Consider the following 25081-nt stretch of genomic DNA (forward strand, 5'->3'; position numbering starts at 1 on the left):
ATCCTTCTCTGCTGGGGGCCGTCCAGGGCACTGTGGGCTGGTGAGCAGCGTCCCTGACCTCTACTTGAGGTGTTACTCAAGTTCTGACAACCACACGGGATGGCCCCTGGTTGAGCTCCACTGGCCTAGATGGTCTCACAGGTCCTTTCTGTGCTATGCTGGTGTGGTTCAGAAAGCCCTTTGAGGAAGCCCCCCGAATGCTACAGCCATCAGCCCCGCAGTGTGGCCCTCTCCCAGACCCCACAGCCACGTTTGCCTCCTGTGCTGTCTTACATGGAGGAACAGCGCTTTTCTTAGACCACGGCAACCCAAGAGTGTCAGAGTTGGAGGCCCAGGAATCCTCCCTGTGGAGCGGACGAACACAGAAGTCCTAGGCACTGGTTTTGAGCAGCCAGTCCCGAACCGCGGGGCCTCAGGCCAGCCCCTTAGTCCCTCCAGTGCTCTGCTGGGTGGGGCCGGGCCGCCGGTTCTGCAGGCATCCCTGGTCCATCCGTGGGGAGTCATAGGTGAGGGTACAGGAAACTGCAGAGACAGGGATCCTTTTCAGCAGCCTTGGAAGGAATGGCCATGGGCTCCCTCCCCATGATGTCAGCCCCGCCAGCCCCGCATTCCAGTCTAAAGTGTCACCACCCGGTGATTCATGCACTTTTCATAATGGTTTTTATCCTCAGCCTTCTCGAGCCATGCCCCAAGTGTTCCTGTGTGTGGGCCGCCAGAACAAAGCCCCACAGATGGGGTGACTCAACAGCAGGCATTTTCTGTCCCCGTTCTGGAGGCAGGGAGTCTGAGGTCGGTGTCAGCAGGGCCGGTTCCTCCCAAGGCCGCTCTCCTTGGCAGGCACTCGACTGTCTTCTGCTCGCGTCCTCACGTGGTCGTCTTCCTGCGTATTTGTGTCTTCATCTCTTGTTATAAGGTCACCAGTCACATTGGATCAGGGCCACTCTAATGACCTCATCTTAACTTGGTTGTCTCTCTAAAGCCCTCTCCCCAACTCCAGCCCCATTCTGAGGTTCTGGGGGCTCCCAACACAGGAATTCAGTGAGGATGTAGTTCAGCCCGTAACACCCTGTAGGGCCACCTCCCATGCCATTCTGTGCTGGGACCAGCTCAGTTCTCATTCCCATTGCCAGGGTAAGGAAACAGGCCCTAGGATGAGATGTGACAGGGTTATGGTCTAGTAAGCAGTGGAGCTGGGGTTCTAGCCCTAAGGCTCATGCTCTCGTCTGGGCCATGCCGTGATAGAGCTGAGTGCCCCAAGTGTGCAGGAGAAGGGTGGGGTGGCAGCAGGGACGCACAGCACCCCCAGCAGCTTCCCCTGCCCCTTCCCAGGTTCAGAAGGCTGCAAGACACTACGGATCCTGTACGAGGAAGTTGATGAATCCGAGGTGGAAATCATCCATGTGCCCTCTCCCGCACTAGAAGAAAGGAAGACAGACTCCTATCGATACCCCAGGACAGGTAAGGGCACAGGGCAGCGGTCTGGGCCTCACAGAAGAGGCATGTCCCAACCAGGATTCCCCACAGGACCCAGAGAAGCAGGCTGGGCTCAAGAACAATAGCAAGACCGGGGCCACGATGGATGGTACCCACTCTCTGCCTTGGGGCACAGGAAATGGTGGGGGACGGGCAGGGGTGAGGGGGTGCAGGCCCTATCCAAGGGCATGTCAGACACTTGTCATGTTGTGAAAATACAGACTGAAGTTTGCCCCATTTCTCAAGAGGCCAGAAATCCAAATTTCTTCAGGAAACAGCCTACTTCTTAAACATTCTTTGAATTACTTAAAATACTTAGTGATTTGCACACAGTACACATGCGGGTCACATTCAGCTTGTTTTTGACCTCCTTGGAAGCATGTGGTAAGCACCTATTATGTGCTGCGCCTGATAGAGCTTTCCAGGGACGTCTCCAGCCCCTGGTGTAAGTGGGAAATGGCTGCTTTCCCCCCGCCCCTCTCCCCCCATGGGACCAGCGGGAGAGCTGACACTCAGATGCTACCCGCCCGGGTGCTAGAGCCATGCAGGGCAGAGTTGGGATTGGTCACAGAAATAGCTGGAGCCTTGACCCCAACCCACCTCTTGAAAGTGCCATTTGGGGGCGCCTGGGTGGCTCAGTTGGTTAAGCGACTGCCTTTGGCTCAGGTCATGATCCTGGAGTCCCGGGATCGAGTCCCACATCGGACTCCCTGCTCAGCAGGGGGTCTGCTTCTCCCTCTGACCCTCTTCCCTCTCATGCTCTCTATCTCTCATTCTCTCTCTCTCTCAAATAAATAAATAAAATTAAAAAAAAAAAAAAAGTGCCATTTGGTCATCCCAACCAATCAGCCACCTGCCTCCCGACAGCTCAGGACCAGGCTGAGTCATGTGGCCACGTTTCTGCGTCACTGATGGTTCTATTGTGGATGTGTCCCGTTTTTGCCACCAACTTGTTTCAAGCTCTCCGAGGCAAGGAGGCATGTTCCTTAATGTTTGTGTCCCTCCTCGACCCGCCTTCCCCCCCCGGCACAGGGTCATGTTCTTAAATGGTAAAGAGGGTTGTCACAGCACTGCCGGGAACAAGGTCCAGGTCCAAAGTCAGAAAGGCCTGCCTGAGGGACTTTGTGCCTGGACCAGAGGGGTGACAGCGCACCCACGGAGAGACCTTTGGACACCCGGTCCCTTCCTCCCCCTCCCTCCCACACTGGCTTTGTCACCTTGCTGGGGCATTGCCCCATACCTCCATCCCAGACACCTGCTCTGATCCCTCGTGGGCGACACCTGCTGGATTCACCTCCCTCTCATTTCTGCAGGCAGCAAGAATCCCAAGATCGCCTTGAAGCTGGCCGAGTTTCAGACTGATAGTCAGGGCAAGGTGAGAATGGCCAGGGTGCCCAGGAGAAGCTTCTGGATGGAGGAGAGGAGGGGTTGGGGGAGGTGCAGGAGACAGGTGGACAGTTGGGCAGCATCAGCAGGCCACTTGCCCCCTTTCCAAGGGCACGTGCTCTCCTTGGCCAACTGAACCCGAAAAGGCACTGTCATCACTTGGCCTCCATCTCAAAACTGAGCGGTGAGCCCAGCCTCCCCTGCCTCTGCATGAGGAGGCGATGCTGGTGAGCACCTTTGAGCAGAAGGTCCCATAAGGGTTTCCAGAACAGAGAGCCCCATTGGGTAGTCGTCCAGGGGACTCGACCTCTGACCTGGCCATTCCCCCTCCCCAGCATTTGGGCAGATCCTCGCATATAACTTCATTGGAATGGTCAGTGCTCCAGACACTTCTCTGTGTCACCTGGGGTCAGGACAAGTGTCCTCATCACTCAGGGAGCGCTTGCTCAGGACCCCACAGCCAGGAGGGCAAAAGAGGCTATGACCGAGAAAGGTGCTGGGCCTCAGAAGGGAAACACCCACGCACCAGAGGTTAGAGCGCTCAGAAAAGCTGAGGACGCTCTTGAACATTTCTGTCAGAATGACTTTTTGTGTGAGGTTTCAACAAAAAGCATTAGATATCCTTATTTTCAGGATTTGAGGGCTTAGGTCTTGGTTTTGGAATGATGAGGGCCTAACTAAACCCCTCCTCCACTCTTTACCCTAATGTTCTGGCAGATTGTACACACAGCTGACAGGTGGCTTTGCTGAGCCCCTCCCAGCTGTTTCAAGTGGTGCCTGGCCCGTCAGACAAGCAGGGTCCTGAGGTGGCCATGGGTGGCGCCAGCTGGGGACCAGGCAGCAGGGGAATGTGGGGGTGGGGGCCATACTGAGGCCCTGCCTGCCTTTCTCCCGTCGGCCCTCTGGAGGCCATGCCACCCTGAGCCCCCCAGGAAGCTGCAGCGACCACAAGTCGTGTTGCCCAGGGCCACCCGGCTCTGCAGTGACAGTCCAGACCAGAGCCCTCGGGTTCCAGCCCACAAGCTGTCTTAACCAAGCACCACGTCCTGGGGGCTTAAACAACAGAAGTGTATCGTCTCCCAGGTCGGGAGGCTGGAAGCGTGATAAGAAGGTGTGGGCAGGGCTGGCTCCTTCCGAGGCCATGAAGGAGAATCTGTTCCTGGCCCCTCTCCTTGCTTTGTAGATGGCTGCCTTCTCCCTGCACTTTGCCACAAGGCATCTCTGCCCCTGTGGCCCTGGAGTCCACGCTTCATAAGGCGACCACCCCTTTTTTTGGATTGGGACCACCCTATTCCAGTACCACCTTAACTGATGACACCGGCAACCACCCTGTCCCCAAATCCGGCCCCATTTGGAGGCACCAGGAGTCAGGACTCCGACATAGGGGTTTGGGGGACACTGTGTCCGCTGCAGAAGCGCCTGTCTCCTCCTGGGCAGCATGTGGTCAGGCCAGAGTGTGACCCGAGTCTGCTTTCCCTTTAGATCGTGGCGACACAAGAGAAGGAGCTGGTGCAGCCCTTCAGCGCGCTCTTCCCCAAGGTGGAGTACATCGCCAGGGCCGGGTGGACCCGGGACGGCAAGTAGTGAGTGTCAGCAGGACACGGAGGGCTCTCCTTGTCACTCCTTGTCACTCACGTGGTAACCCTCCTGCCACGGTGAGGACACACCTCTCTAAACGGGGCCCCAGTCTGCTGCCCACAGCCAGATCTGGCCTGACGCCTGTTTTCTTTCAGCCCATGAGCCGAGAACAGCTTTCATGCTTCTGAATGATCAGGGGTAAAAAAAAAAAAAAATTCTAAAGGAGGAGAGTATTTCATCACACGTGAAAGTGAGCTGAACGCCACGTTTCAGTGTCCATAAATCAGGTTTTATGGGCACATGGTCACACTCTTTGTGTATGGATCGTCTGTAGCGGCTTTCACGCTAGGTCGGCAGGGCCAGCCCAGAGAAACTGTGTGGCCCACAAAGCGGAGCTGTCTACCTGCTGGCTCTTGGCTAGACAGAGTTTGCTCTTCCAGCTCCACACACTCATCCCAGAACCTGGACGGAGGCACCGTGCCTTTGGTGGGTCACAGGCTCCGGCGGACACGCACGTCCCTGTGGCGTCACTCGCTGGTTTGGTCTCCATTGTTGTCTCCATGTGGAGATCCAGTTTAACCACCTACAGTACTAACAGGCCTCAAACACGTTGTCCATTTACAGTTAGAAAAGCTACAGACAGTTTTTTTTTCAGATTTTAAAAGTTCTGTTTCAAAGCAGTTGTTTTGAGGACAGAACATAATGACAAAAGAGCGCCCAAACAGGATTTTTTTTTTTTTTTTTTTTAAGTAATCTCTACACTAGTGTGGGTCTCAAACTCATGACCCTGAGATGAAGAGTTGCACTCTCCCCGACTGAGCCTGCTGGGCACCCCGCCTCCACCACCAACAGGATTTTTTTTTTTTTTTTAAGTTGCTTTATGCTTCCATCCCAAATTCTTAAGAACTCATGTTGTTCAACAGAATAAACAATTTATTTCCCCCAAAGATAAAGAAAGAACATTGTTCGTACAGAGCAAAACAGGAAGTGAAGAATCGTGTATGTGGCAGAAATCGCAAACGTTTTTGAAATGCCGCTCTAAGGTCTAATGATACAAGATGTTTCCAAAATAGTTGGGTTACAGATGTCTGTCACCCCTCTGGGCTCTCCTGAGGGCATGTGCTGGCCAGGAAACCTTTGTGTGCTATGGGCTTACTTGGTCAAGTGTAGACAATGTTGGCAAAGGAAGAATGGTTCTGGTCCCACGTAAGTTTGGGAAGAGAGGTGTTGTCACCCAGCTTCCCCCCACTGGGCCCTGAGGCCTTCAGCTTCTCTCTCCTCTTGCTTTCTCAGCGCCTGGGCTATGTTTCTGGATCGGCCCCAGCAGCGGCTCCAGCTCGTCCTGCTACCCCCAGCCCTGTTCATCCCCACTACCGAGAATGAGGAGGAGCGGATGGCCTTCGCCAGAGCAGTGCCCAGGAACGTCCAGCCACATGTCGTGTATGAGGAAGTCACCGATGTGTGGATCAACGTAAGAGTGGGGAGCTGCCGGGTGTGCACCGCCTGGGTACCCAGATCCCCAGCGGAGCAGGGCCAGGGAGGGCGGGAAGCCCTGGGGGGCTGGGTTTATCCTCCACTTGAGTCCAGCCAGCTGTCAGAGCCCCACCTTCTGATGCCTCTTCTCTCCTCTTCCCGGACAGGTTCATGATATCTTCTATCCGTTCCCCCAGTCAGAGGGAGAGGATGAGCTCTGCTTCATCCGTGCCAACGAGTGCAAGACTGGCTTCTGCCACTTGTACAAAGTCACCACCATCTTAAAGCCCAGGGGCTACGACTGGAGTGAGCCTCTCAGCCCTGGGGAAGGTGAGCAAAGCCTGACTAACACCACTGCTCACCCAGTCAGCCATCTGTGGTTCAGTGCATTACTTACTCACCGGCCCCGCCCTGTGACCAGTCCCATGAGGGAGGGGCAGGATCAAGAAAAAGCCAGCCTTTCCCGAACATCCTTCATGGCCTGGCAGGGGTTATTAGAGCCAACTGTTCATTCAGTCAGTGGTATCTATGTATAACGCTTACTATGCGCCAGGCCTGTCTCACCCCAGGGGTTGGCACACCACGGCCACGGATCAAATCTGGCCCACCACCTGTTTTTATAAATAAAGTTTTATTGGCACATGGTCACTCTCATTCATTTATGGAGTGTCTGTGGCTGATTTCATGCCACAATGACAGAGTTGAGTAGTGTGACGGTGGTGTGACATATATCTTGCAAAGCTGAGAATATTGGCTATCTGGTCCTTTATAGAAAAAGTGGCCAACCCCTGCTCTAGGTGCCAGGAGTATAATTATAAAAAGAGAAAGGAAAATCCCTGCTCTTATGGAACTCTCTAGTGGAAGAGATGGACAGTAATACAAAAACAATCGAGAGTAATGTTCATGGTGGCAGATGCAGCAGGATAAGAGGCTAGAGAGTGAGGGGCCTTCCTTCTAGCATGGGAGGTCAGGGATCATCTCTGGATAACGTGTTATGAAGCAGAGATCTGGAACAGGTGGCAGAGGCAGCCCCACAGATTCCAGGTTGAGGGCACAGCTTGTGCAAAGGTCTTGGGGCAGTAGCTGCCTGGTGTGTTGGAAGAGCAGTGAGGAAGCCCTTGTGGCTGGAGCAGAGTGAGTGAGGGGGAGAGATGGAGGAGGGGTGGGCAGAGGGGATGAGGCAGGTCGTGTGGGGTGTTGGGGCCTCAGGAAGGACTTGGGCTTTTACCATTGATCTTATATCATTTTAAAGCCATTCCTAGGGTTGCTGTGTGGAGTACAACCTGAGGGGCAAGGAGAGGTGACAGGGATGGGTCATGGCAGTAGGCTGGGCTAACGCAGGTGGATTTGATTCTGGATGAACTTTGACATCCGAGTCACCACGGTGTCCTGGTGGATTGGATGTAGGGTCGGAGAGAGAAAGAGGAAAGGCACAGGTGCATGGAGGGTTTTTGGATGGTCAGTGTGAGAAAGAAAGACTATGGGAGGGGCAGTTTTAGGAGAGAAACGTCCATTTGGGGTTTGGATGTATTCACATTGCAGTGCCCCTGAGTGGCTGTGCTGTGTGGGCAGGTCTGCGTGCCCAGAGTGCCAGGGAGCAGAACACATCTGCAGTGGGCGTGTGGGTGTCCTCACAGATGGCCTCTCAGCCTCAGGACAGGAGGGAGCAGCACAGGCTGGGTCTGGGCGGGGAAGCAGTGTGGGCTGAGAGCCACCCCAGGGCCCCTCGGGCTCTCCCCACAACTCTGCGGACCCCGAGCCGGCTTGTCCTCAGTGGGGGCGTCCCGGGCTCTGCGGGGCTGAGCAGTGTGCCCCTGACCCCCACCCACTCAGTGCCAGGAGCACCCGCGATCGTGACAGCCCTAGATGTCCCCAGACATCGCCCAGTGTCCCCCGGGGCCAGATCACCCCAGGGGAGCCTCACAGTTCAGAGGCAGCCCACAAACAAGCCTGAGGCAGTGCTACACAGGGCATGGAGACCGGAGAGCTCAAGGTGTCCAGGGGAGCCAAGCCGGGGGTCAGGAACAGGCGAAGCCACGAGCTGATGGGGGTCAAGTAAGATGGGGACAGAGGAGCGACTGCCGTCTCGGGGTGTTGTCACCGCTGTCACCTGGGGTGTAACGCAGTCAGCATGGGCTGGCTAGGCCATCTCTGAGGTGGGTTTTCTGTGGCTGTCTTGGTGTTGTGCTCTCCCGTTTGTCTGTCTGTCTGACTTAGCCACCACCACCTAATCTCACCTCAGGAGACCTCACTTGGCACATCTTCGTTCCAGGCTCTGGTGGTCACTGGGTGGAGCTCACGGCAGGTGCCCCGGGGGCCCTCCAGCCTACGTGGTGGGTGCACCAGGTTTCCCGTCCACGCTGCGTGGGCCCGCCTGCCCTCCAGCTTGCGCTTCCTGTCATGTGGCTCAGGCTTGCTAGGCGACAGTTGGACGGCCGAGAAGGCGAGACCTTGGTCACTTTGGACCAAAAGGCATGAGTTCTTTAAAGGCGCCATCAGCGGGCCTGGGGGAGGGGGAGGAGGGCCGGGAGCCTGGAGGACCAGCGAGAAGTGGGGACAGCACTGGCAGGGGCAGTGTGTCCAGGCCACGCGAGGTGTCCTTCACAGTGGAGGGCCGCTCCAGAGAGGGCCGAGTGGGTGTGGTTGGCAGCCCCGCCCATGAGAGGTGCGGGCTTGCACCGGGAAGGCTGTGGGAACGTGGCTGCAAGGGGGGAGTGCATGGCCGGCCGGCCGCTGGGCGCACCGGGTCCTCCTGGAGGGGCAGGAGAATGGAGCAGAAGCAGGGCTGTTAATGGTGGCCACGTGCGGTTGTGCCCCCGACCCAGCACTTTCTGTAGGCATGACCGAGAACGGCACCATAAAGATTTGAATGGGTGCTGTCCTCAGCAGCACACACATTAGAACTGGAAGGATACAGAGAAGATTAGCGGGGCCTCTGTGTCGACATGCAAATTTACGAGGCATTCCATGTTAAAAAAAAAAAAAAAAAAAGATCCAAATGAGCGACCGATCGGCCGTGTTCTGCCTCCATGTGAGTGAGGGACACAGGAGGATCCCAGATTCAGCTGTGCCCAGAACAAAACAGCCATCACTCGTAAACTGTCTCAATAAATTTGTAACACACGCCAGCGGGCATCCCGTAGTTATTTACCTAGCGGAAATTCAAAAGTGAGATCTGCCCCCCAAAATCCAAAAAATCTGTCATAAAAACTCAGCCGAGCCTTTGCCTCAGCCAAAGCGTTTTAACCCAGATCTGGTTCTCCAGAATACGAACATGTGCTAAGAGGTCACAGGTCGCGAGCCCGGAAGTTGATGGTTTGGCCTCTGCAGGGTTCTAAGATCAGTGCGTCCAATACAGACGCAGCTGTCCGGCTCTCCCTGGGAGATGCCGGAACCTGTGCACAGGCCCCGTGGCCCGTGTGGGGGGTCCCCACTCCATCCCGTGTCTGAGGCTCAGCCAGCTCACTCTCGTCTCCCACCTGGCCCTGCTCGCGCAGGGCTCTGTGACAAGTTCGCTCAGGTGGAATTTGGCCTCAGGGCCTTTGAGTCCCCTTCACAGCTGCCTGGGGCCCCCTTCACCTCTTCCTTTCCTTACTTCCAGATGAATTTAAATGCCCCATCAAGGAGGAGATCGCGCTGACTAGCGGTGAATGGGAGGTTTTGGCAAGGCACGGCTCCAAGGTACCAGAATCTCTTTGCAACCCTCCCCACCCGCCCTGCACGCACGCCTGTATGCACACACGTGCCCAGACACGTGCGTACGCTCGCTCCAGCTTCTTTGCAGACCCCATGTGCCTGTGGCTTCTCTCTTCCCTCCTGGCTGCGCCTGCCTCCTGCTCTGCTCCACTCAGCTCCATCCACTGCTCCAGCATGCCCAGGGCCACAGGGCTCTGGTTCTGGCCAGCTGGAGACAAGCCCAGTCCGGGATGTGGGCGCTGCTCTGTGCACCTGTTGCATTCTGTTAGCCTTCTCCCGCTTATGAAACCACCTCTCCCTGGGAGAGCAGTTTACGGGACACTTTGCCTACGGTGGGATTTTCCTGCAGCTTCCAACCGGGGCCTGCCCCAACGTCTGTCCCCGGGAGGTTTGGGGACAAAGATGCAGCTGCAGAGACAAGTGGTGTACCTTCCACTCACCCAGATGCACCATCATAAAAACGTGGCAAGACTTGCCTCTGACCAAAGCTTCTTCACCAGGGTCCAGTTCTACAAAATTCCAAATTTTATGGAGAGAGCTCTTAATCAGACTTCCTGGATCCCTACCTCACACCAGCATAAATGCCTCCTGGACCAAAGACAGACATTAGAGATGTTAGCACGCATGCGTGCATTATAGAGCTGTTCACACAGTGGGAAGTAGTGGTCAGTACACACTTGAGTGAGCCTGAGAGGAGTGATACCGGTACGTACAGGTGGCACAGATACGGGCGTTGATGATAGCATAACCACACCTGACGGATACCCGGTCACTGACTTGGAAAGACGTCCCTATAAATTGTTGGAACAGAAGCAAGGTGTAAGATTTCACATTTCATCGCCTATTTGTAAGGCGAGTCGGAGGGTCGGGTACCAAAAGGTTAAAGGTTGCCTCTTCCTTTGCTGTGGTTGATTCTTGCTAAGAGGCACCCCTGGGCTCCCAGCCTAGCCCTGCCCCTCAGTGCTGGGTGCTTATGCTCCGTTCCCCATCTGTAAGATGGGACCCTCAGGGAGCTCTGATCTGTTCATCTTTATGGCAGAGTCTCTCCCCCTCAGCACTGCCCACTTCAGGGCCTCCAGGGCACTATGGGACATCAGCAGCCTCCCCAGCCCATCCATCCCAGGTGTGACAACCACAGATGTCCCCAGATGTTGCTAAATGTCCCCGGCAGGAGGGGGGGGGGACTGCCCTGATGAGGACCCTGCTTTAAAGTAACCCAAAGCCCCCAGCATAGCGTCTGGCCTACCTGCCAGCCCAAGTTCTCCCCCTTCTCCATCGCTGTGGGCCTTGCGGCGCTTGCACGCCTGGGTTTTTACCCAGACATTTAAAAAGCCACAGCAGCATTTAATTTAATTTTTATTTTTATCCTTAACTGAAGTCTCGTTGACAACACAGCAGCATGTTAAAGGTTACAAAGGGAAAGACTGGCTTCTCACGTCCCCTCCGGAGGCCGTGTGTGCTGGCAGGGTGCAGCTCTGAGCCGCCTGCACTATTTGGGGGCCTCGGGGCGGGGGGTCCAGGTGCCCCGGAGCGCCTCCTTCGGGGTGTGCACCTTCTCACGTGGTCCTGGTGACAACACTGGCAAGTGACTGCGTGTGGTGGGGGTTTTCCAGCGACATTCTCTGTTTCTAGAAAACCTGCATTTATTTTAAAAGGACGGCAGCAAAGGATACATCAGTGTTTGTTGTACAAACTGAACTGTTCTAAGTAACCCTACATTGGGGATCCCCTCACTCCTCACCCCACTCAGGCGCCCAAAGCCTCATCCCCTCGGAGGTGGCCGACCGCAGCGAAAACCCCGGCAGAGCGTTTTTGTATGCACACATCTCCACAGGCCATTGGGGGGTTTTGTTTTGTTCTTCAAAGATTTATTTACTTAAGTCATCTTTGCGCCCAGCATTGAGCTCTAACCCATGACCCCAAGATCAGGAGTTGCATGCTCCGACTGAGCCAGCTGGGCGCCTCTCCACAGGACACTGTTTTAGGGGATTTGAAGGGGTTGGGTTTTTTTAGAAAATATGGTTTTATGTGGCTGCAGAGAAGTGTGCCATAATTTTGAAACCAGTTTGTCTTTTTGGACATTCAAGTCATCGCCTTTTTTTAATATTGAGAACACAGCGTGTTTGTCCTTCTACTTAAAGTCACCCCTTGAGCAGAGCCCTCAGGAACAGTTCCCTGGAGCATAATGCTGCATCAGAGAACACTCCTTCTTTAAGTGTTTTACCTCCATGTTGCCAGGTTGGCCCCGGAAAGGCAGAGTGGCTCTTCCAGTCCCCAGAGCAGGGTTCCTTCCTGTTCTTCCTGAGGCCTCATCACTAAACATCACACTGGGGTCTGACGGGGCTTCACCCAGGAAGCAGGTGCCGCTCCTTAGCCTTGAGCACCTGGGTCAGAAGGGTGAGCTGACCTCTTAGGGACCAGGGCTGGGGGCTGATGGGCCCTCGGGCACAGGCCAGCCCCTCCCTCAGCCTCTGTCCTGGGCCACTGTGCCCTCAGCTCTGCACTCGCAGCTCTGGGCATGCCCAGAAGGGGCTGTCTGGGGTTGGCGTTCCGATTTCAAGTCCTACCAGAGGACATGCAGTGAGCTCAGATTGCTGTCCACTCCTGCCCCACCAGGTCTGCGAGGCACTTCTCTCCCAGCTAGCTCTTTTCCGGCCGGTGGGCTAAAGCCAGCTAAGGAGAGAACAAACGTCCCGGGCACATAACTCTGGGCCCTCCCTGTGGGGGCAGGGAGAAGGGCCTGGATCTCTCTGCTACGCATCAGCCCCCTCCCTCAGCCACCGTGGGAGCAAAGGCACGGGAAGTCCAAGGCCCGGCCTGGGGCTGCTTCACAAGGCGCCCCTGTGCCCCCACAGATCTGGGTCAACGAGGAGACGAAGCTGGTGTACTTCCAAGGTACAAAGGACACGCCCCTGGAGCACCACCTCTATGTGGTCAGCTATGAGTCGGCGGGCGAGATCGTGCGCCTTACCACACCCGGCTTCTCCCACAGCTGCTCCATGAGCCAGGTGGGCACTCCCTAGATGTGCCTGATGGCACCATTAGGGCACCCAGCCTTAGCCTGTCAGAACGATCTAGAATGTCAGGCAGTGAATGTGCCCAGGGCTACTTCCAGTCCAGGGTCAGCATTTGGTAGCAGTCCGTGGGCTGTAGAACCAGCAACGTGAGCAGGCTCTGGCATCAGAAGGATCTGGGTATGACCCTAGGTCGGTCAGTTACCACCGGGGAAGTGGCGGGGGTAGGGGGGGTCCCTGGCCAGGGGACAGATTCCTCTTGGCCTCAGTTTGCTTATCTGTGAAATGGGGGTGATGGTAATAGCACCCACCTCATGTGAGTGGAAGAGTTTTAAAGTTTAAACAAGTGAGCACACAGGGCAGAGACAGTAAATGGGTTGTGACGGGGGCAGAGGGAGCCAAAGCGGACTGGGAGGTCGGGAAGGACACACATCATGCAGTGTTCAGCGCCCCATCCTGCCTACAGAACTTCGACATGTTCATCAGCCACTACAGCAGCGTGGGCACCCCACCCTGCGTGCACGTCTATAAGCTGAGCGGCCCCGACGATGACCCTCTGCACAAGCAGCCCCACTTCTGGGCCAGCATGATGGAGGCGGCCAGTGAGTAGCCCCACATCCCTGGGGACCTTGACCAAGTCTCCCCCCGCATCCCCGGCAGCCTCGGCTTGCCTATCTGTAAAATGAGATGCGGCCCTGTTAAATAACACTGGCGAGAGGGGGCTGTTCTGGCAGCTTCGAGGCAGCAAGTGGCCCCGGGGGCCCGAAGAGCTCATCACTGGGCATTACCAGCGGCCCCACCTCTCCTGTGGGCCCTGCCCCCTGGGCCTGTCTCTAATTTCTGCGCTGTGGTTAGGGACAGCACGGCACAGAGCGACCAGCTGTCAGACATGGGGAGTCCCTGCGTAGGGCGTTCTCATCCTTGGGTGGCTGTCTCCAGGGGCATCTGCGCAGGGCACACATCCCGATGCCTTTGTTTGTGGAAGGAGCTGGGGCATCAGGCAGGAGTGCAGCCTCGGGGAACAGAGGCAACTTTCCAGTTTGCCCAAGAGCCTGAAGGGTGGCCAGAACTCTGCTCAGGTGGCCCCAGATTCATTGCTGGCTGCAGAACCATAGGCAAGTCAGTCAGTCTCCCTCAAATGTGTCCTTCTCTATGAAACGGTCTCATGGCAGGCAGTCCATAGGATGAAAACCGAACACTCTGGACAGCGCCTAGCCCATGGGAATCACACACTAAAAAGGACGCCCTTCCCTGACCCCAGATTTGCCACTTGCTGAATTTCCAGAACACTCTAGGAAATAATGCCTGGCGTTTGTGGGGTGTCTTGTGGGCTGGAAAGCATCTTGTTACATTATCACCCTCTGGGACCCAGTAGAAGTCTCCAGCCAGTAGCTCACTCAGTCTATGACTCTCCCCACATCACCGCAGGACCTGATAGAGCAGGAACCCTGGGCCCGGTGTTACAGATGAAACCAAGGGAAGGGTGGGTCCTACCAAGACACCCAGCACAGCAAGGGGGACAGCAGTGGGAAGTCCTGGGTCCTGGTGCCCAGCCCTGGGCTTGCAGGCAGGTGGACTGAAGCACCGCGTCCAGAAATTCCCAGACTTGCCATGTTTGCAGCCCACCTCCATGAGAAGTGGGCAAACACGGTCTATGCACCAAGCCCGGCCACTCCCGGTCATTTAGGGACTGTCCATGGCCACACCGGGGCCGAGACAGCCAAGCCGTGTAGTTAAGACACAGAGACAGAAGTACTCACCGTCTGACCCTTTACAGAACCTACGTGACAATTGACTTATTTCCTTTTTAAATTGACTTCCTCTATTTACCTAAATAAACTTTCAAGGTAATCATAAAGAAAGATGTTTGCCTCACTGTCATGATTGGCAAACCAGTGGTGCTTGGCAAAGGTGAAAATCAGGGGCAGACAATAGCAGAGGCGTGGCCATCCCCGTTGGAGATCAGATCAGCAAGTGTCGGGGGCTGTGGGGGACCGCAGCCTGCCACGCGCACACTCATGGGACCAAGCGTCCTTTGTGGCCCTTGGATTCTGATGTAAACCATCAGGAAGCACAGAAGACAGGGTGCCTCCCATCCTCCCTCCACAGCCGAGGGCCAGGCAGTGGCGCCTGGGCTTCATTCAGCCAGATGTGCTTCCCTGGCGCCCTCTGGCCCGAAAAGCCACAGCTGCTCTGTCTCTGCAGGCTGCCCCCCGGATTACGTGCCCCCGGAAATCTTCCATTTCCACACGCGGTCAGACGTGCGGCTCTACGGCATGATCTACAAGCCCCACGCTGTGCAGCCAGGGAAGAAGCACCCCACTGTCCTCTTTGTGTATGGAGGCCCCCAGGTGGGTGTCAGCCCTGCTCCCCACACCCCCTTCCTTCACACCAGGACTTGGGTGCCAGCTAGGCCAGAAGGAGGGTTCATGCAAGGGGGCCGCAGCCCCACTGACCACACAGGTTCTTGGGGGCCCTTGCCCCCCTGCCTCTGGGTCTCTGTACACCCCACCCTCTCATACAACTCCCTGCCCCCTTCCCCTGCTGATGCTCCCTTGTCCCTCTGGGAAACCCCCCTAACCCCCAGGTGTCTGTCTGGTCCACCTGCCCAGCAGTGACCCGCTGTCACCCCTAGTCACCTGCTTGGGGACAGAGGTAGCCATGGGCCCTGGGCCCAGTTCTCTGAGAAGGGGACAAGACAGGTCCAGGCAGGCAGATGGGCATTGGGGTCCATCCAAGATGGCAGTTTCTCACCTGGGGGTATTCTGTCCCCCAGGGAACACTTGGTCATGTCCAGGGACATTTGTAGCCATCACAGCTATGGTGGGGGCCTGGGACAGTCAACGCCCTGCAGTACCTGACATGGCCCTCCCATGGCAGAGACTGATAAAGCTGCAAACGTCAGTAGAGCCAAAGTGAGGAACTGGGTTGAGTCAAGTTACTCCGAGAACACCACCAGTTTTTGTCTGTTTTTAGAGAAAACTGCAGGTAGAAAGGGGGCAGAATGTGGCTGAAAATATCAGGGAGTGATTCCAGGGTAGGGCTTCGGCAGAGGCCCTGGCTGAGGAGGGAGCCCATCCTAAGCACAAGCCTGGTGCAGAGTGGGCCCCTGCCTGACCTTCTACTTCCCCGTGGCTAGAACCCTTCCAGAGCCATCTGCAGCCTCCACAGTAAAGTGCAGGAGCTTTGATGAGGCTGTAAGACCCCCGGCCCCATCCCTCTGGCCCCTGGCCCATCCAGCCCCTCCTGCCTGGTATCTCACACTGGACTCCTTGCCACTCGTCCTAAAGCTCCACGTCCCCTCCTTGCTCTCCCGTCACAGGTGCAGCTGGTGAATAACTCCTTCAAAGGAATCAAGTATTTGCGGCTCAACACACTGGCATCCCTGGGCTACGCCGTGGTCGTGATCGATGGCAGGGGCTCGTGTCAGAGAGGGCTTCGGTTCGAAGGGGCCCTGAAAAACCAAATGGTAACATCTCTCCACAGTTTCTCTGAGCCTTTCCTGTGTGGTGAGGGCAGCCCTGGGGCTCGGGGGCAGCTCTGGAACACCTCCTCAGGGCCAGTCCCGGCCAGGATGCCAGGCATAAAAGTAGGGCAGCCTTTTGGAACCAAGGAGGATGTCCACTCTGATGCTGTGCTCTGAGCCACACCCCATGGGGAGACAGGTATCCACACATCCCACCTGGTGCCTAAGGCCCAGATGAGCCAAACATGTCAGTATGGGCCCTGTCAGCAGGAAGTCCCAATGGCTGGAACAGACAGGGACTGGTGGCTATAGAAGTGGTGCTAATGGTGGTGATGATGGTGGTGGTGAGGATGGAGACAGTGGTGGTGATGGTGGCAGAGGTGATGAGGATGGAGCTGATGGTGCTCGTGGTGGGCATGGTGGTGGTGATGAAGATGGAGGTGATGGTGGTGGTGGCGGTGAGGATGAAGACGGTAATGACACCTGCTGTTCATCGAGCCTCAGCCTGTGCCCGGCCTCTGAGTGCGGGACAGTCACCACCTCGCCCACTGTAAAGTGGCCCTGTTCAAGTGGACGTCCTGTTTTAGGGATGAGGAAACTGAGGCCCAGAAGGGGAGATGGGACTTTCTCCGGGTCAGCCAGGAGGTGGCAGGTGGGGTCGGTGCCCTGCTCGTCTGGCCACCGCCCCCCGGGAGCAGGTTGGAACAGGGTCTGGAGAGAGGGGGAGCTTCCCGAGAGCTGCTTCTGGTCCGCGAGGGACAGAGGTGGGACAGCAGGGCACGCACATGGAAGGAAAACTCTGAGAGGTGCCCGGCCTCGTCCCTCAGGGCCAGGTGGAGATCGAGGACCAGGTGGAGGGCTTGCAGTTTGTGGCCGAGAAGTACAGTTTCATCGACCTGAGCCGAGTTGCCATCCATGGGTGGTCGTACGGAGGCTTCCTCTCGCTCATGGGGCTGATCCATAAGCCCCAAGTGTTCAAGGTGGGTCCCGCCCCGTCCCCCCTCCTGGTTGCGGGCACCCGCCTGTGCCCCTCGGAGCCCGCCCCCCCTGGAGAGGCATCTCGGCAGGGGCCTTGCCACGTGGCTGTTTCTCCCCGCAGCAGCCCCGTGGGGCCGAGCCCCCCTCCTCATTGCCCGCCACTGCTGACCCCAGGATGGCATCCGGCTGCACAAAACCCCGCCAGCAGCTCTCTGTGGGAGGCTGAGCCCGGGACCCCGGCCTCGGATGGGCAGAGGTGGGGCATGGTGTGAAGAGCGTCGGGGGAGGGGCCCCCAGGCCGGCGGCACTGTCAGGGCACCGCGGGGCGGCGATGAGGAGGAGGAGGCAGGAAGGCAGTGGGGCCAGGGAGGGGCCGGTCCCGGCCTGAACGCCCTCGTTCAGCTCACCCGCCCTCCCTCGACAACGCACGGTCCACGGGGGACACACGGTCTGAGGGCCCCTCCCCTGCCAGCCCCCCCGGGTGCATGCCCGCTCCTCACATCCTTCCGGGGGAGGCCCCGGGACAGCCGGCAGGCAAGCGAGGGCTCCTGAGACCTGACCCATGTATGTGTGTCTCTCTCTCCTCTCCTCTCTCTCTCTCTCTCTCTGTCTCTGTCTCCCTGACCCCGCTCTGTCCACTGTGGCCCTCAGGTGGCCATCGCGGGTGCCCCGGTCACCGTCTGGATGGCTTATGACACAGGGTACACCGAGCGCTACATGGATGTCCCAGAGAACAACCAGCTTGGCTACGAGGCGGGTTCTGTAGCTCTGCACGTGGAGAAGCTGCCCAATGAGTAAGGCCCTCACCCGCCCCAGCCTTCTGGGTCACCGCGGCCCCCATTTCTCTCCCGCCACCCCTCCCGGGCCCCTGCCATTTCTGTCCGGGATGCTCCCCCCGCCCCGCCCCGGGGCCGGCTGTCGGCGAGGCTGGGCGTCCGCGGCGGCCCCCCCCGCATCAGCGCTGTACTCCTGTGGCCTCCGCACCTCCCTCTCTGCGGCCGCCTCACACCCCGAGGCCTTCCCTTCTCACTGCTCCTCACAGAAGCAGGCCAACACCAGGCTGCCCTGTGAGGGAGGAGGCCTCGGCCCTGCCCTCAGAACGATGGAAAGAAGGCTCTAGAGTCACACTGCTTGGCACACGCAGGCTTCCCTCACTCCCCAAGCACGTGTCCAGCTGTGGGGCCGTCGGTTGGTCTTGAATCCGATCAGCCTCAGTTTTGTGGGATTTGACATGCGGTGGTTCGGGACACAGGTCCACATGGTTGTAACATCCGGGGCCGTGGGACCAGCTTAGGCATATACCGTGTCATGCTTCGGTATAGGCCTTTTTCTCTGTGGGGGGGAATGGTGTTGCCGCCCTCTGGTGTGGCTCCATCTGCTGAACGACTTCCCGGGGCCCACGCCTTTCGTGCTAGGCTCCCGATGCAGGCTGACCCCGCCTGGGCCCCTCTCCTGCTGAGGCTGCTCTCCGTGGTCTGGAGTGTGGCCCGGGCTCCCTGGGGACAGCCAAACTCGAAACCCAGGGCTCTGGGCTGTGCCGTCCGGTCCGGGAGCCAGGAGCCCTATGTGGCCCCTGAATTTCAGTTCATGTTGGTTCACAGCCATTGACAGAACGTTTCCATCGAGACAGTCACGGACTGTGTGGTGCTTGTCAGGGGGCCGCAGGAGACTGCTAATGTCGGGGGGCTCTGCTGGAACCGGATAGACGCGGTGGTCCACAACACTGTGAATCCACCAAATGCCCCTGAATCGTTCAGTTTGAAATGAGGGGCTTTTAGGTTATGCGAATTTCACCTCAATAAATTATTTTTAAAAATCAAACTTTTAGGGGCGCCTGGGTGGCTCGGTCGGTTAAGTGTCTGACTCTTGATTTCGGCTCAAGTCGTGATCCTCAGGGTCGTGAGATCGAGCCCTGCGTGGGGCTCCACACTGGGCATAGAGCCTACTCAAGGCTCTCTCCCTCTCCCTCTGCCCTCCCCATCCTTGCCCGCATTGCACTCTCTTAAAAAAAAAAAAAAAAATCTAATTTTTAAAAACTACAGTTCCTCGGCCACTCTTCCCACATTTTAAGTGCTCAGTAGCCACATGTGGTGATGATTGTGATGACTGCATTGGGTGGGGCAGGTCTAGAACATTCCATCATCCCACAGTGCCGTGGGGCAGCACTGCTCTCTAGAAGCTTCCCTGTGGTTCAGGGCATACCACACACAGTGCGCCCACCCGCCGCTCCTCTCCTTGCCTGGAAGTGGGGAGTCCCCAGACCTGCTTGTTGCACCCCCGGCTTTCGGGCTTTCGGTTCTGCCACCGAGGGCTGCTGAGCTGGCGCTGGGCGGGAGCAGAGGGTCCCTCCTCAGACCCTCACCCAACCTTGTCTTCCAGGCCCAACCGCCTGCTCATCCTGCATGGCTTCCTGGATGAGAACGTGCACTTTTTCCACACAAACTTCCTCGTCTCCCAGCTGATCCGAGCCGGAAAACCTTACCAGCTCCAGGTGGGTGGCGCCTCCCCAGGAGCCCGCAGGGTGGGCAGGGCAGAGTCACTGGCTGCTGCGCTGGCCCCCAAGGCAGGGCTCCCCCCACCAGCTGCCTCCACCCCTCCCCGGGCCCCCCATGGCCCCACATCCAGTCAGCGACCATGGACTGATCTGCACCCTGAGGGGACAGGCCAGCACACCCCCGCAGCTCTGCCTGGTGGAGGCAGGTCGGGGTTAAGGAATTTATCGCGCCCACGCCATTTTACCTTAAACCAAGAAATTTGCCTGGAAGGAAGGTACAGGGCGCTGAAAGCATCTCAGGGTGACTGGGTTCAGAGAAGAGTTCCCTGAAGGAGGTGACATTGAAGGATGCTGGAGAGTGGAGGTGTGGGAGAATGCGGGGTTAGACACCAGGCACGGGGAAGTGTCTGGGGCCTCTCCTTGGGCCTGGAGACCAGGGTGGTTGGAGTAAGCGAGAGAGGAGTTGGGGGCAAAGGCGGGGCGACGGGCAGGGTGCCACCAGCTCGGGCGAGGGGTGGGGTGTTGGGCAAGGGGCGTGGCTTCCATGTAAGGGGGCGGGTCTTGTCAGTGAGAAGTGGGGCCTTGGTGATGAGCCAGGCTTCTGAGAGGGCAGGGGTTGGAGGTGAGGGGCGGGGCGTTAGTGGCGAAGGGCAGGGCTTCAGCGGCAGGGGCGGGGCTTGGGTGAGGGGCGGGGCCTCGGCTGGATTTCCTTCAAAGGGTGACGTGCGTGGGCCCGCCTCCCTTGGGACCCCCTCCCTACGGGGGCCCACGGGAGCCAGTGGGATGTGAGCCATAGTCAGTCGTCCTAGCAGGAAAGGGGCCGGCCAAGCGAGAGAGGTAAGAGGGGCAGGTTTGATCACGTGCCGCCACCCCTGGTGTTTCTGCCTCCCAGAAGCCTCCACACGCTCGGTCCTCAGGGGAGTGCCATGTTGCCATTCGACAGATGGAGAAACTGAGGGTCGCAGGGGAGGAGGGACAGGCCTCAGGGACCTGTGGCTGAGCATGCCTTTCCAGACAGGGCAGGAGGGAGGACATGATCCTCACAGACAGGCCAGAGGCAGCTGCAGATCAGGGTGAGGCAGGGCGGCATGGAACCTCACACAGCCCTGACGAGTGCGAAATCCTGCTCCGCAGGTGGCCATAGGCTGTAGGTCCATTAACCTCGGGCCTTTCCTCCTCTCCTCGTCTGTGACATGGGCAGGATAACTCCTGCCTGCCAGTGAGATTTCAAGGGCCAAATGGCTCGTCTTGGGAGAGCGTTTGGCACACAGGGTGGGCCTGGAGTCCTGTGGCCCTGCCTCCCCATGAGAAGTTGTGGGTGAGGTGAGATACTCTGTTGGGGGTGGGAGCAGGAATGCGTGTGAGGAAGGTGGGGGCGGACCCCGTCTTTTGTTTCAGGTCCCCTGGAGCAGATGGACTGGGAGGCTGGTGGTCCCCGGTCCTCCTTGTTCACATAGCACCCTTGTAGACCAGGCCCTGGCCTGAGGGCTGAGAGCACAGCAGGGAACCTCACAGACTCTCTCCCTGCCCTCACAGCCAAAAGGAGGAAGAAGTAACCAGGCAGCCAGACCCAGGGTGGTGTGAAAGGTCTGTCCCTGGCAGTGCTGGTGCCCAAAGTGGGGAGAAGTGAGGTCCTGCAGCAGGAGACAGGGTCTTGATGCCAGACTGGCAGGTCCTTGCAGGGTTCTGCACTGGGGACTGTATGATTAGACTTGTGCTTCATCCAGGGATGGATTAAAGAAGGCAAGGGAGAAGGAGGAGAGACCTGTGGGCACTTGGATGTATTCCAGAGTAGTGAACTGGGGCAGTGGCTGTGGGCCTGGAGAGGAAGGAATGGTTTAGTTCACAAACCCATCTTGCTGGCAGGGAGAGGTGAGGAATGGGCCCCCTGGCCCTGGTACAAGCCAGCTCCACCCAGCTTGAGACCAGAGTTGGGTACTTTGGGAGAGTGTGCAGCAGATTTCAAGCCTGTCCCTCCAGCCCCCAGGGTCTATCTGAGACCTGCTAGGGTGCCAGAGCCCTCCTTTCATGGTCAGAGGCAAGACCTAAGCTGTCACCGTCACCCAAGGGCCTGGTCGTCAGCTCAGCCAGGTTTCAAGGACTGGCCCTTGGCACCGCTCCTCTCTGGGGATAATGCCCCCCTCAGGTGGTGGGAGAGAACCCAGAAAACACTTGACAGAACCCAGGGTGGGAGGCCTGTCGTGGGAGCCATGGCATGTGCAGTCCTAATGTGGCCTTTTGGTCGAAAGCAAGTGGCTCCAGTGAACAGTACCAAAGGTCCCAAAGGTTTGATGCACTGCCCCCTCCACTGACGTGGGTTCATTGCACCTCCCCAGGTGTGAGGGACAGCTCCTAGCTTGCGGGCAGAGAGGCAGTCCCTCGAATGTGCCATTCTGAATGTGCACGTGCTCTGTGTTTGAGAGACGAACTTGGCCAACCTTCGAAAAGGCCTGGAGAGGTCCAGATTCTTCCTCCGGTTTTGGAGGCGGGTGGCTGCGGTCAGGGAGGTTGTCACTTGCCCAGAGTGCACAGCAAGCCAGTCGGGGGCAGAGAGGATTTGGAACCCAGGTCCATCAGTCCAGGGTGCCTGCTCTTTCCACCACCACCCAGGAGCCGCCCTGAGCTGGGGGGCGGGGGGTGGGGGTGGGGACAGGATGCCTGGCTGGCGACCGCCTGGGGCAGGGTCCCTCTGTGTCACCAGCCCTGTCTTCTCTGTCCACCCAGATCTACCCTAACGAGAGACACAGTATCCGCTGCCCGGAGTCCGGCGAGCACTATGAAGTCACGCTGCTGCACTTTCTACAGGAATACCTCTGAGCCCCCGCCGCCCGGGGCCTGCACATTCAGAGCACAAGTGGCTTCGCCGCCGCCGCCGCCGCCGCCGCCGCCGCCACTGGGGGGAGCAGGCGGGAGGGCCCGAGTGGCCCCCCGCAGACCCCGCGCGGCGCCTCCTCCCACCGCCCCCGCTGGACAGCCCCCCTCCGCCTGGAGCCTCAGCCTTCGCTGCCCCCACGACTTTCTCCTTTTTGTAATGCTCCTGGGTTTTTTGCCGCTGCTTCTCGGTTGCCAGGACGGAGAGATGAGGCCCACATCCAAGAAGCACTTCCTCAAGCCATCCCCACCCCTCAACGTTGTCCGGGAGCTGGAGCCTCAACTCCACCGGGAACCCAAACCGGGCGGGGCCCGGCCTCCTCCCCGCCCTGCCGCACACCGGCCGCACAGAAGCATGCGTTTGCCTTTCCTTCCAGACCCGCCCACTTCATAGTGTGTTTTGTTTGGGGGGGCGTTTTTGATGATTATTTAAAAGACAAAGCAAAGGGTGCCTAAACCTAGAATGGGGTCCGCCGCCGGGCCGCGGAGTTCTACCCAGTCAGCACCCGCGCGGGGGTGGGTAGACGGGGCTTCTTCCAAGCCGGGCACGGGGGTGGTGCGCAGCGGGCGGGGAGCCTCCCGCCCTCCCCGGAGCTCTCAGGCCGGCTCTGAAGCAAGCGCGCGGCCCCGCTCTCCGCCCGCGCACACCCGGGGCTCCAGCCTTGGGAGCGGACCCTTCCCCGCCTCAGGGTTATCCTTACTTCTTCCTTTTCCTCCCTGCCAAGTGTTCTGCCAGGGGCGGGCAAGAAGAAAAAAGAAGCAAAAACAAACAAAAAACACCCCACCAGAAACGAACCACCTCTACATATTATGGAAAGAAAATATTTTTGTCGATTCTTATTCTTTTATAATTATGTGTGTAAGAAGTGGACTCAGTAAACGATTCCAGATTGGAAGCGCAGCCGCCTGCCTGAGGTTCCTTCCAAGCCTGGGGCCGGGGCTGGGGGCTCCTCCGACGGGGGGGGGGGGGGGGGGGGGGGGGGGGCCCCCCGGGGGGGGGGGGGGGGGGCTGCTGGGCGGTGCCCCGCTCCTCATCAGACGGGTCCCAGGGAGGACCGCCCCGGGGTCCTGATGCAGCCCCTGTTTGTACCCCAGGGACCCAGCCCAGGGTGTCCCGGACGGCCCCGTCCGCCCGCAGGCTTCCTCAGGGCAGCAGTAGCTGCCAGGGTGCACATCCTTCTGGCCCGTTACTCTGCCCCGGATGCCTTCACTTATTATTGGTATCTGTGCTTGGCCAGAGGCTTGACTCCGTGGTTCAGGAATCAAAGGAGGGCAGGCCATTCCCCTTTTCCCGTTGTCCCAGCAGCCGAGACCTAGGGAGACCAGAGGCTGCCTGAGCAGATGGCTCTCTGGTAACTTAACTCCCTAACAGCAGGATGGCCTCTCCTGGCACCTTCACCCTCCCCATACTTGGGGAAGTCCCATTTTTATTTTTAAGGGCTTAACAAGTAAAACGGTAGTGCAAAAGGATACATAGAGAAAAGACGCCTTCCCTCCAGAGAGGTGATCACCTCCCAGTCTCTTTTTTTTAAATTTTATTATGTTATGTTAGTCACTATACAATACATCGTTAGTTTTTTTTTTTTTAAGATTTTATTTATTTATTTGACAGAGACACAGCGAGAGAGGGAACACAAGCAGGCGGAGCAGGAGAGGGAGAAGCAGTCTCCCCGCTGAGCAGGGAGCCCACTGTGGGGTTCCATCCCAGGACCCTGGGATCATGACCTGAGCTGAAGGCAGATGCTTAACGACTGAGCCACCCAGGCGCCCCCTACATCATTAGTTTTTGATATAGTGATCCACGATCCATTCTTTTCGTATAACACCCAGTGCTCCGGGCGCCTGGGTGGCTCAGTCGGTTAAGCGACTGCCTTCTGCTCAGGTCATGGTCCTGGAGTCCCGGGATCGAGTCCCACATCGGGCTCCCCGCTCAGCAGAGAGTCTGCTTCTCCCTCTGACCCTCCTCCCTCTCATGCTCTCTGTCTCTCATTCTCTCTCTCAAATAAATAAATAAAATCTTTAAAAAACAACAACAACACCCCGTGCTCCCTGCAGTACGTGCCCTCCTTAATACCCATCACCGGGCTAACCCATCCCCCCTCCCCCCTCCTCTCTAAAACCCTGTTTCTCAGAGTCCACATAGTCTCTCATGGTTCATCTCCCCCTCCGATGTCCCTCCCTTCATTTTTCCCTTCCTTCTCCTAATGTCCTCCCTGCTATTCCTTATGTTCCACAAATAAGTGAAACCATATGATAATTGACTTTCTCTGCTTGACTTCTTTCACTTAGCATAATCTCCTCCAGTCCCGTCCATGTTGATGTAAAAGTTGGGTATTCATCCTTTCTGATGGCTGAGTAATATTCCATTGTAAATATGGACCGCATCTTCTTTATCCATTCGTCTGTTGAAGGGCATCTAGGCTCTTTCCACAGTTTGGCTATTGCGGACATTGCTGCTATGTACATTGGGTGCATATGGCTCTTCTTTTCACTACATCTGTGTCTTTGGGGTAAATACCCAGGAGTGCAATTGCTGGGTCATAGGGTAGCTCTATTTTTAATTTTTTGAGGAACCTCCACACTGTTTTCCAAAGTGGCCGTACCGACTTGCATTCCCACCAACAGTGTAAGAGGGTTCCCCCTTCTCCACAA

At 57.6% G+C, this 25081-nt stretch overlaps 1 protein-coding gene and 1 non-coding gene across 6 annotated transcripts in view; both read left to right on the forward strand.

The window, feature by feature from the left end:
• DPP9 (dipeptidyl peptidase 9) overlaps positions 1-23330 on the forward strand; it is a 39785-nt gene extending 16455 nt beyond the window's left edge. For 2 of the 5 annotated variants that reach the window (XM_025861384.2, XM_025861378.2), the window contains 14 exons: positions 1330-1458; positions 2787-2848; positions 4342-4442; positions 5731-5908; positions 6078-6240; positions 9512-9591; positions 12462-12614; positions 13087-13222; positions 14826-14971; positions 15943-16089; positions 16914-17066; positions 17716-17858; positions 19444-19555; positions 22283-23330. In XM_025861384.2, coding sequence (XP_025717169.1) covers positions 1330-1458; positions 2787-2848; positions 4342-4442; positions 5731-5908; positions 6078-6240; positions 9512-9591; positions 12462-12614; positions 13087-13222; positions 14826-14971; positions 15943-16089; positions 16914-17066; positions 17716-17858; positions 19444-19555; positions 22283-22375 — 1796 coding nt within the window. In that variant the 3' untranslated portion in view covers positions 22376-23330. Of the gene's footprint in view, positions 1-1329; positions 1459-2786; positions 2849-4341; positions 4443-5730; positions 5909-6077; positions 6241-9511; positions 9592-12461; positions 12615-13086; positions 13223-14825; positions 14972-15942; positions 16090-16913; positions 17067-17185; positions 17321-17715; positions 17859-19443; positions 19556-22282 lie in introns of those variants that run through there. The other 3 variants (XM_025861382.2, XM_025861379.2, XM_025861381.2) reach the window with 3 other exon arrangements.
• On the forward strand, positions 8784-8885 carry LOC112815481 (U6 spliceosomal RNA). The gene has a single exon (XR_003205993.1). It is a non-coding gene; the product is annotated as a U6 spliceosomal RNA (small nuclear RNA).
• Positions 23331-25081: the final 1751 nt, after the last annotated feature.

This window comes from Callorhinus ursinus, unplaced genomic scaffold, assembly GCF_003265705.2.
Source record: "Callorhinus ursinus isolate GAN/ISIS: 27379988/994484 unplaced genomic scaffold, GSC_fseal_2.0 scaffold77, whole genome shotgun sequence".
Classification (NCBI taxonomy): domain Eukaryota; kingdom Metazoa; phylum Chordata; class Mammalia; order Carnivora; family Otariidae; genus Callorhinus; species Callorhinus ursinus.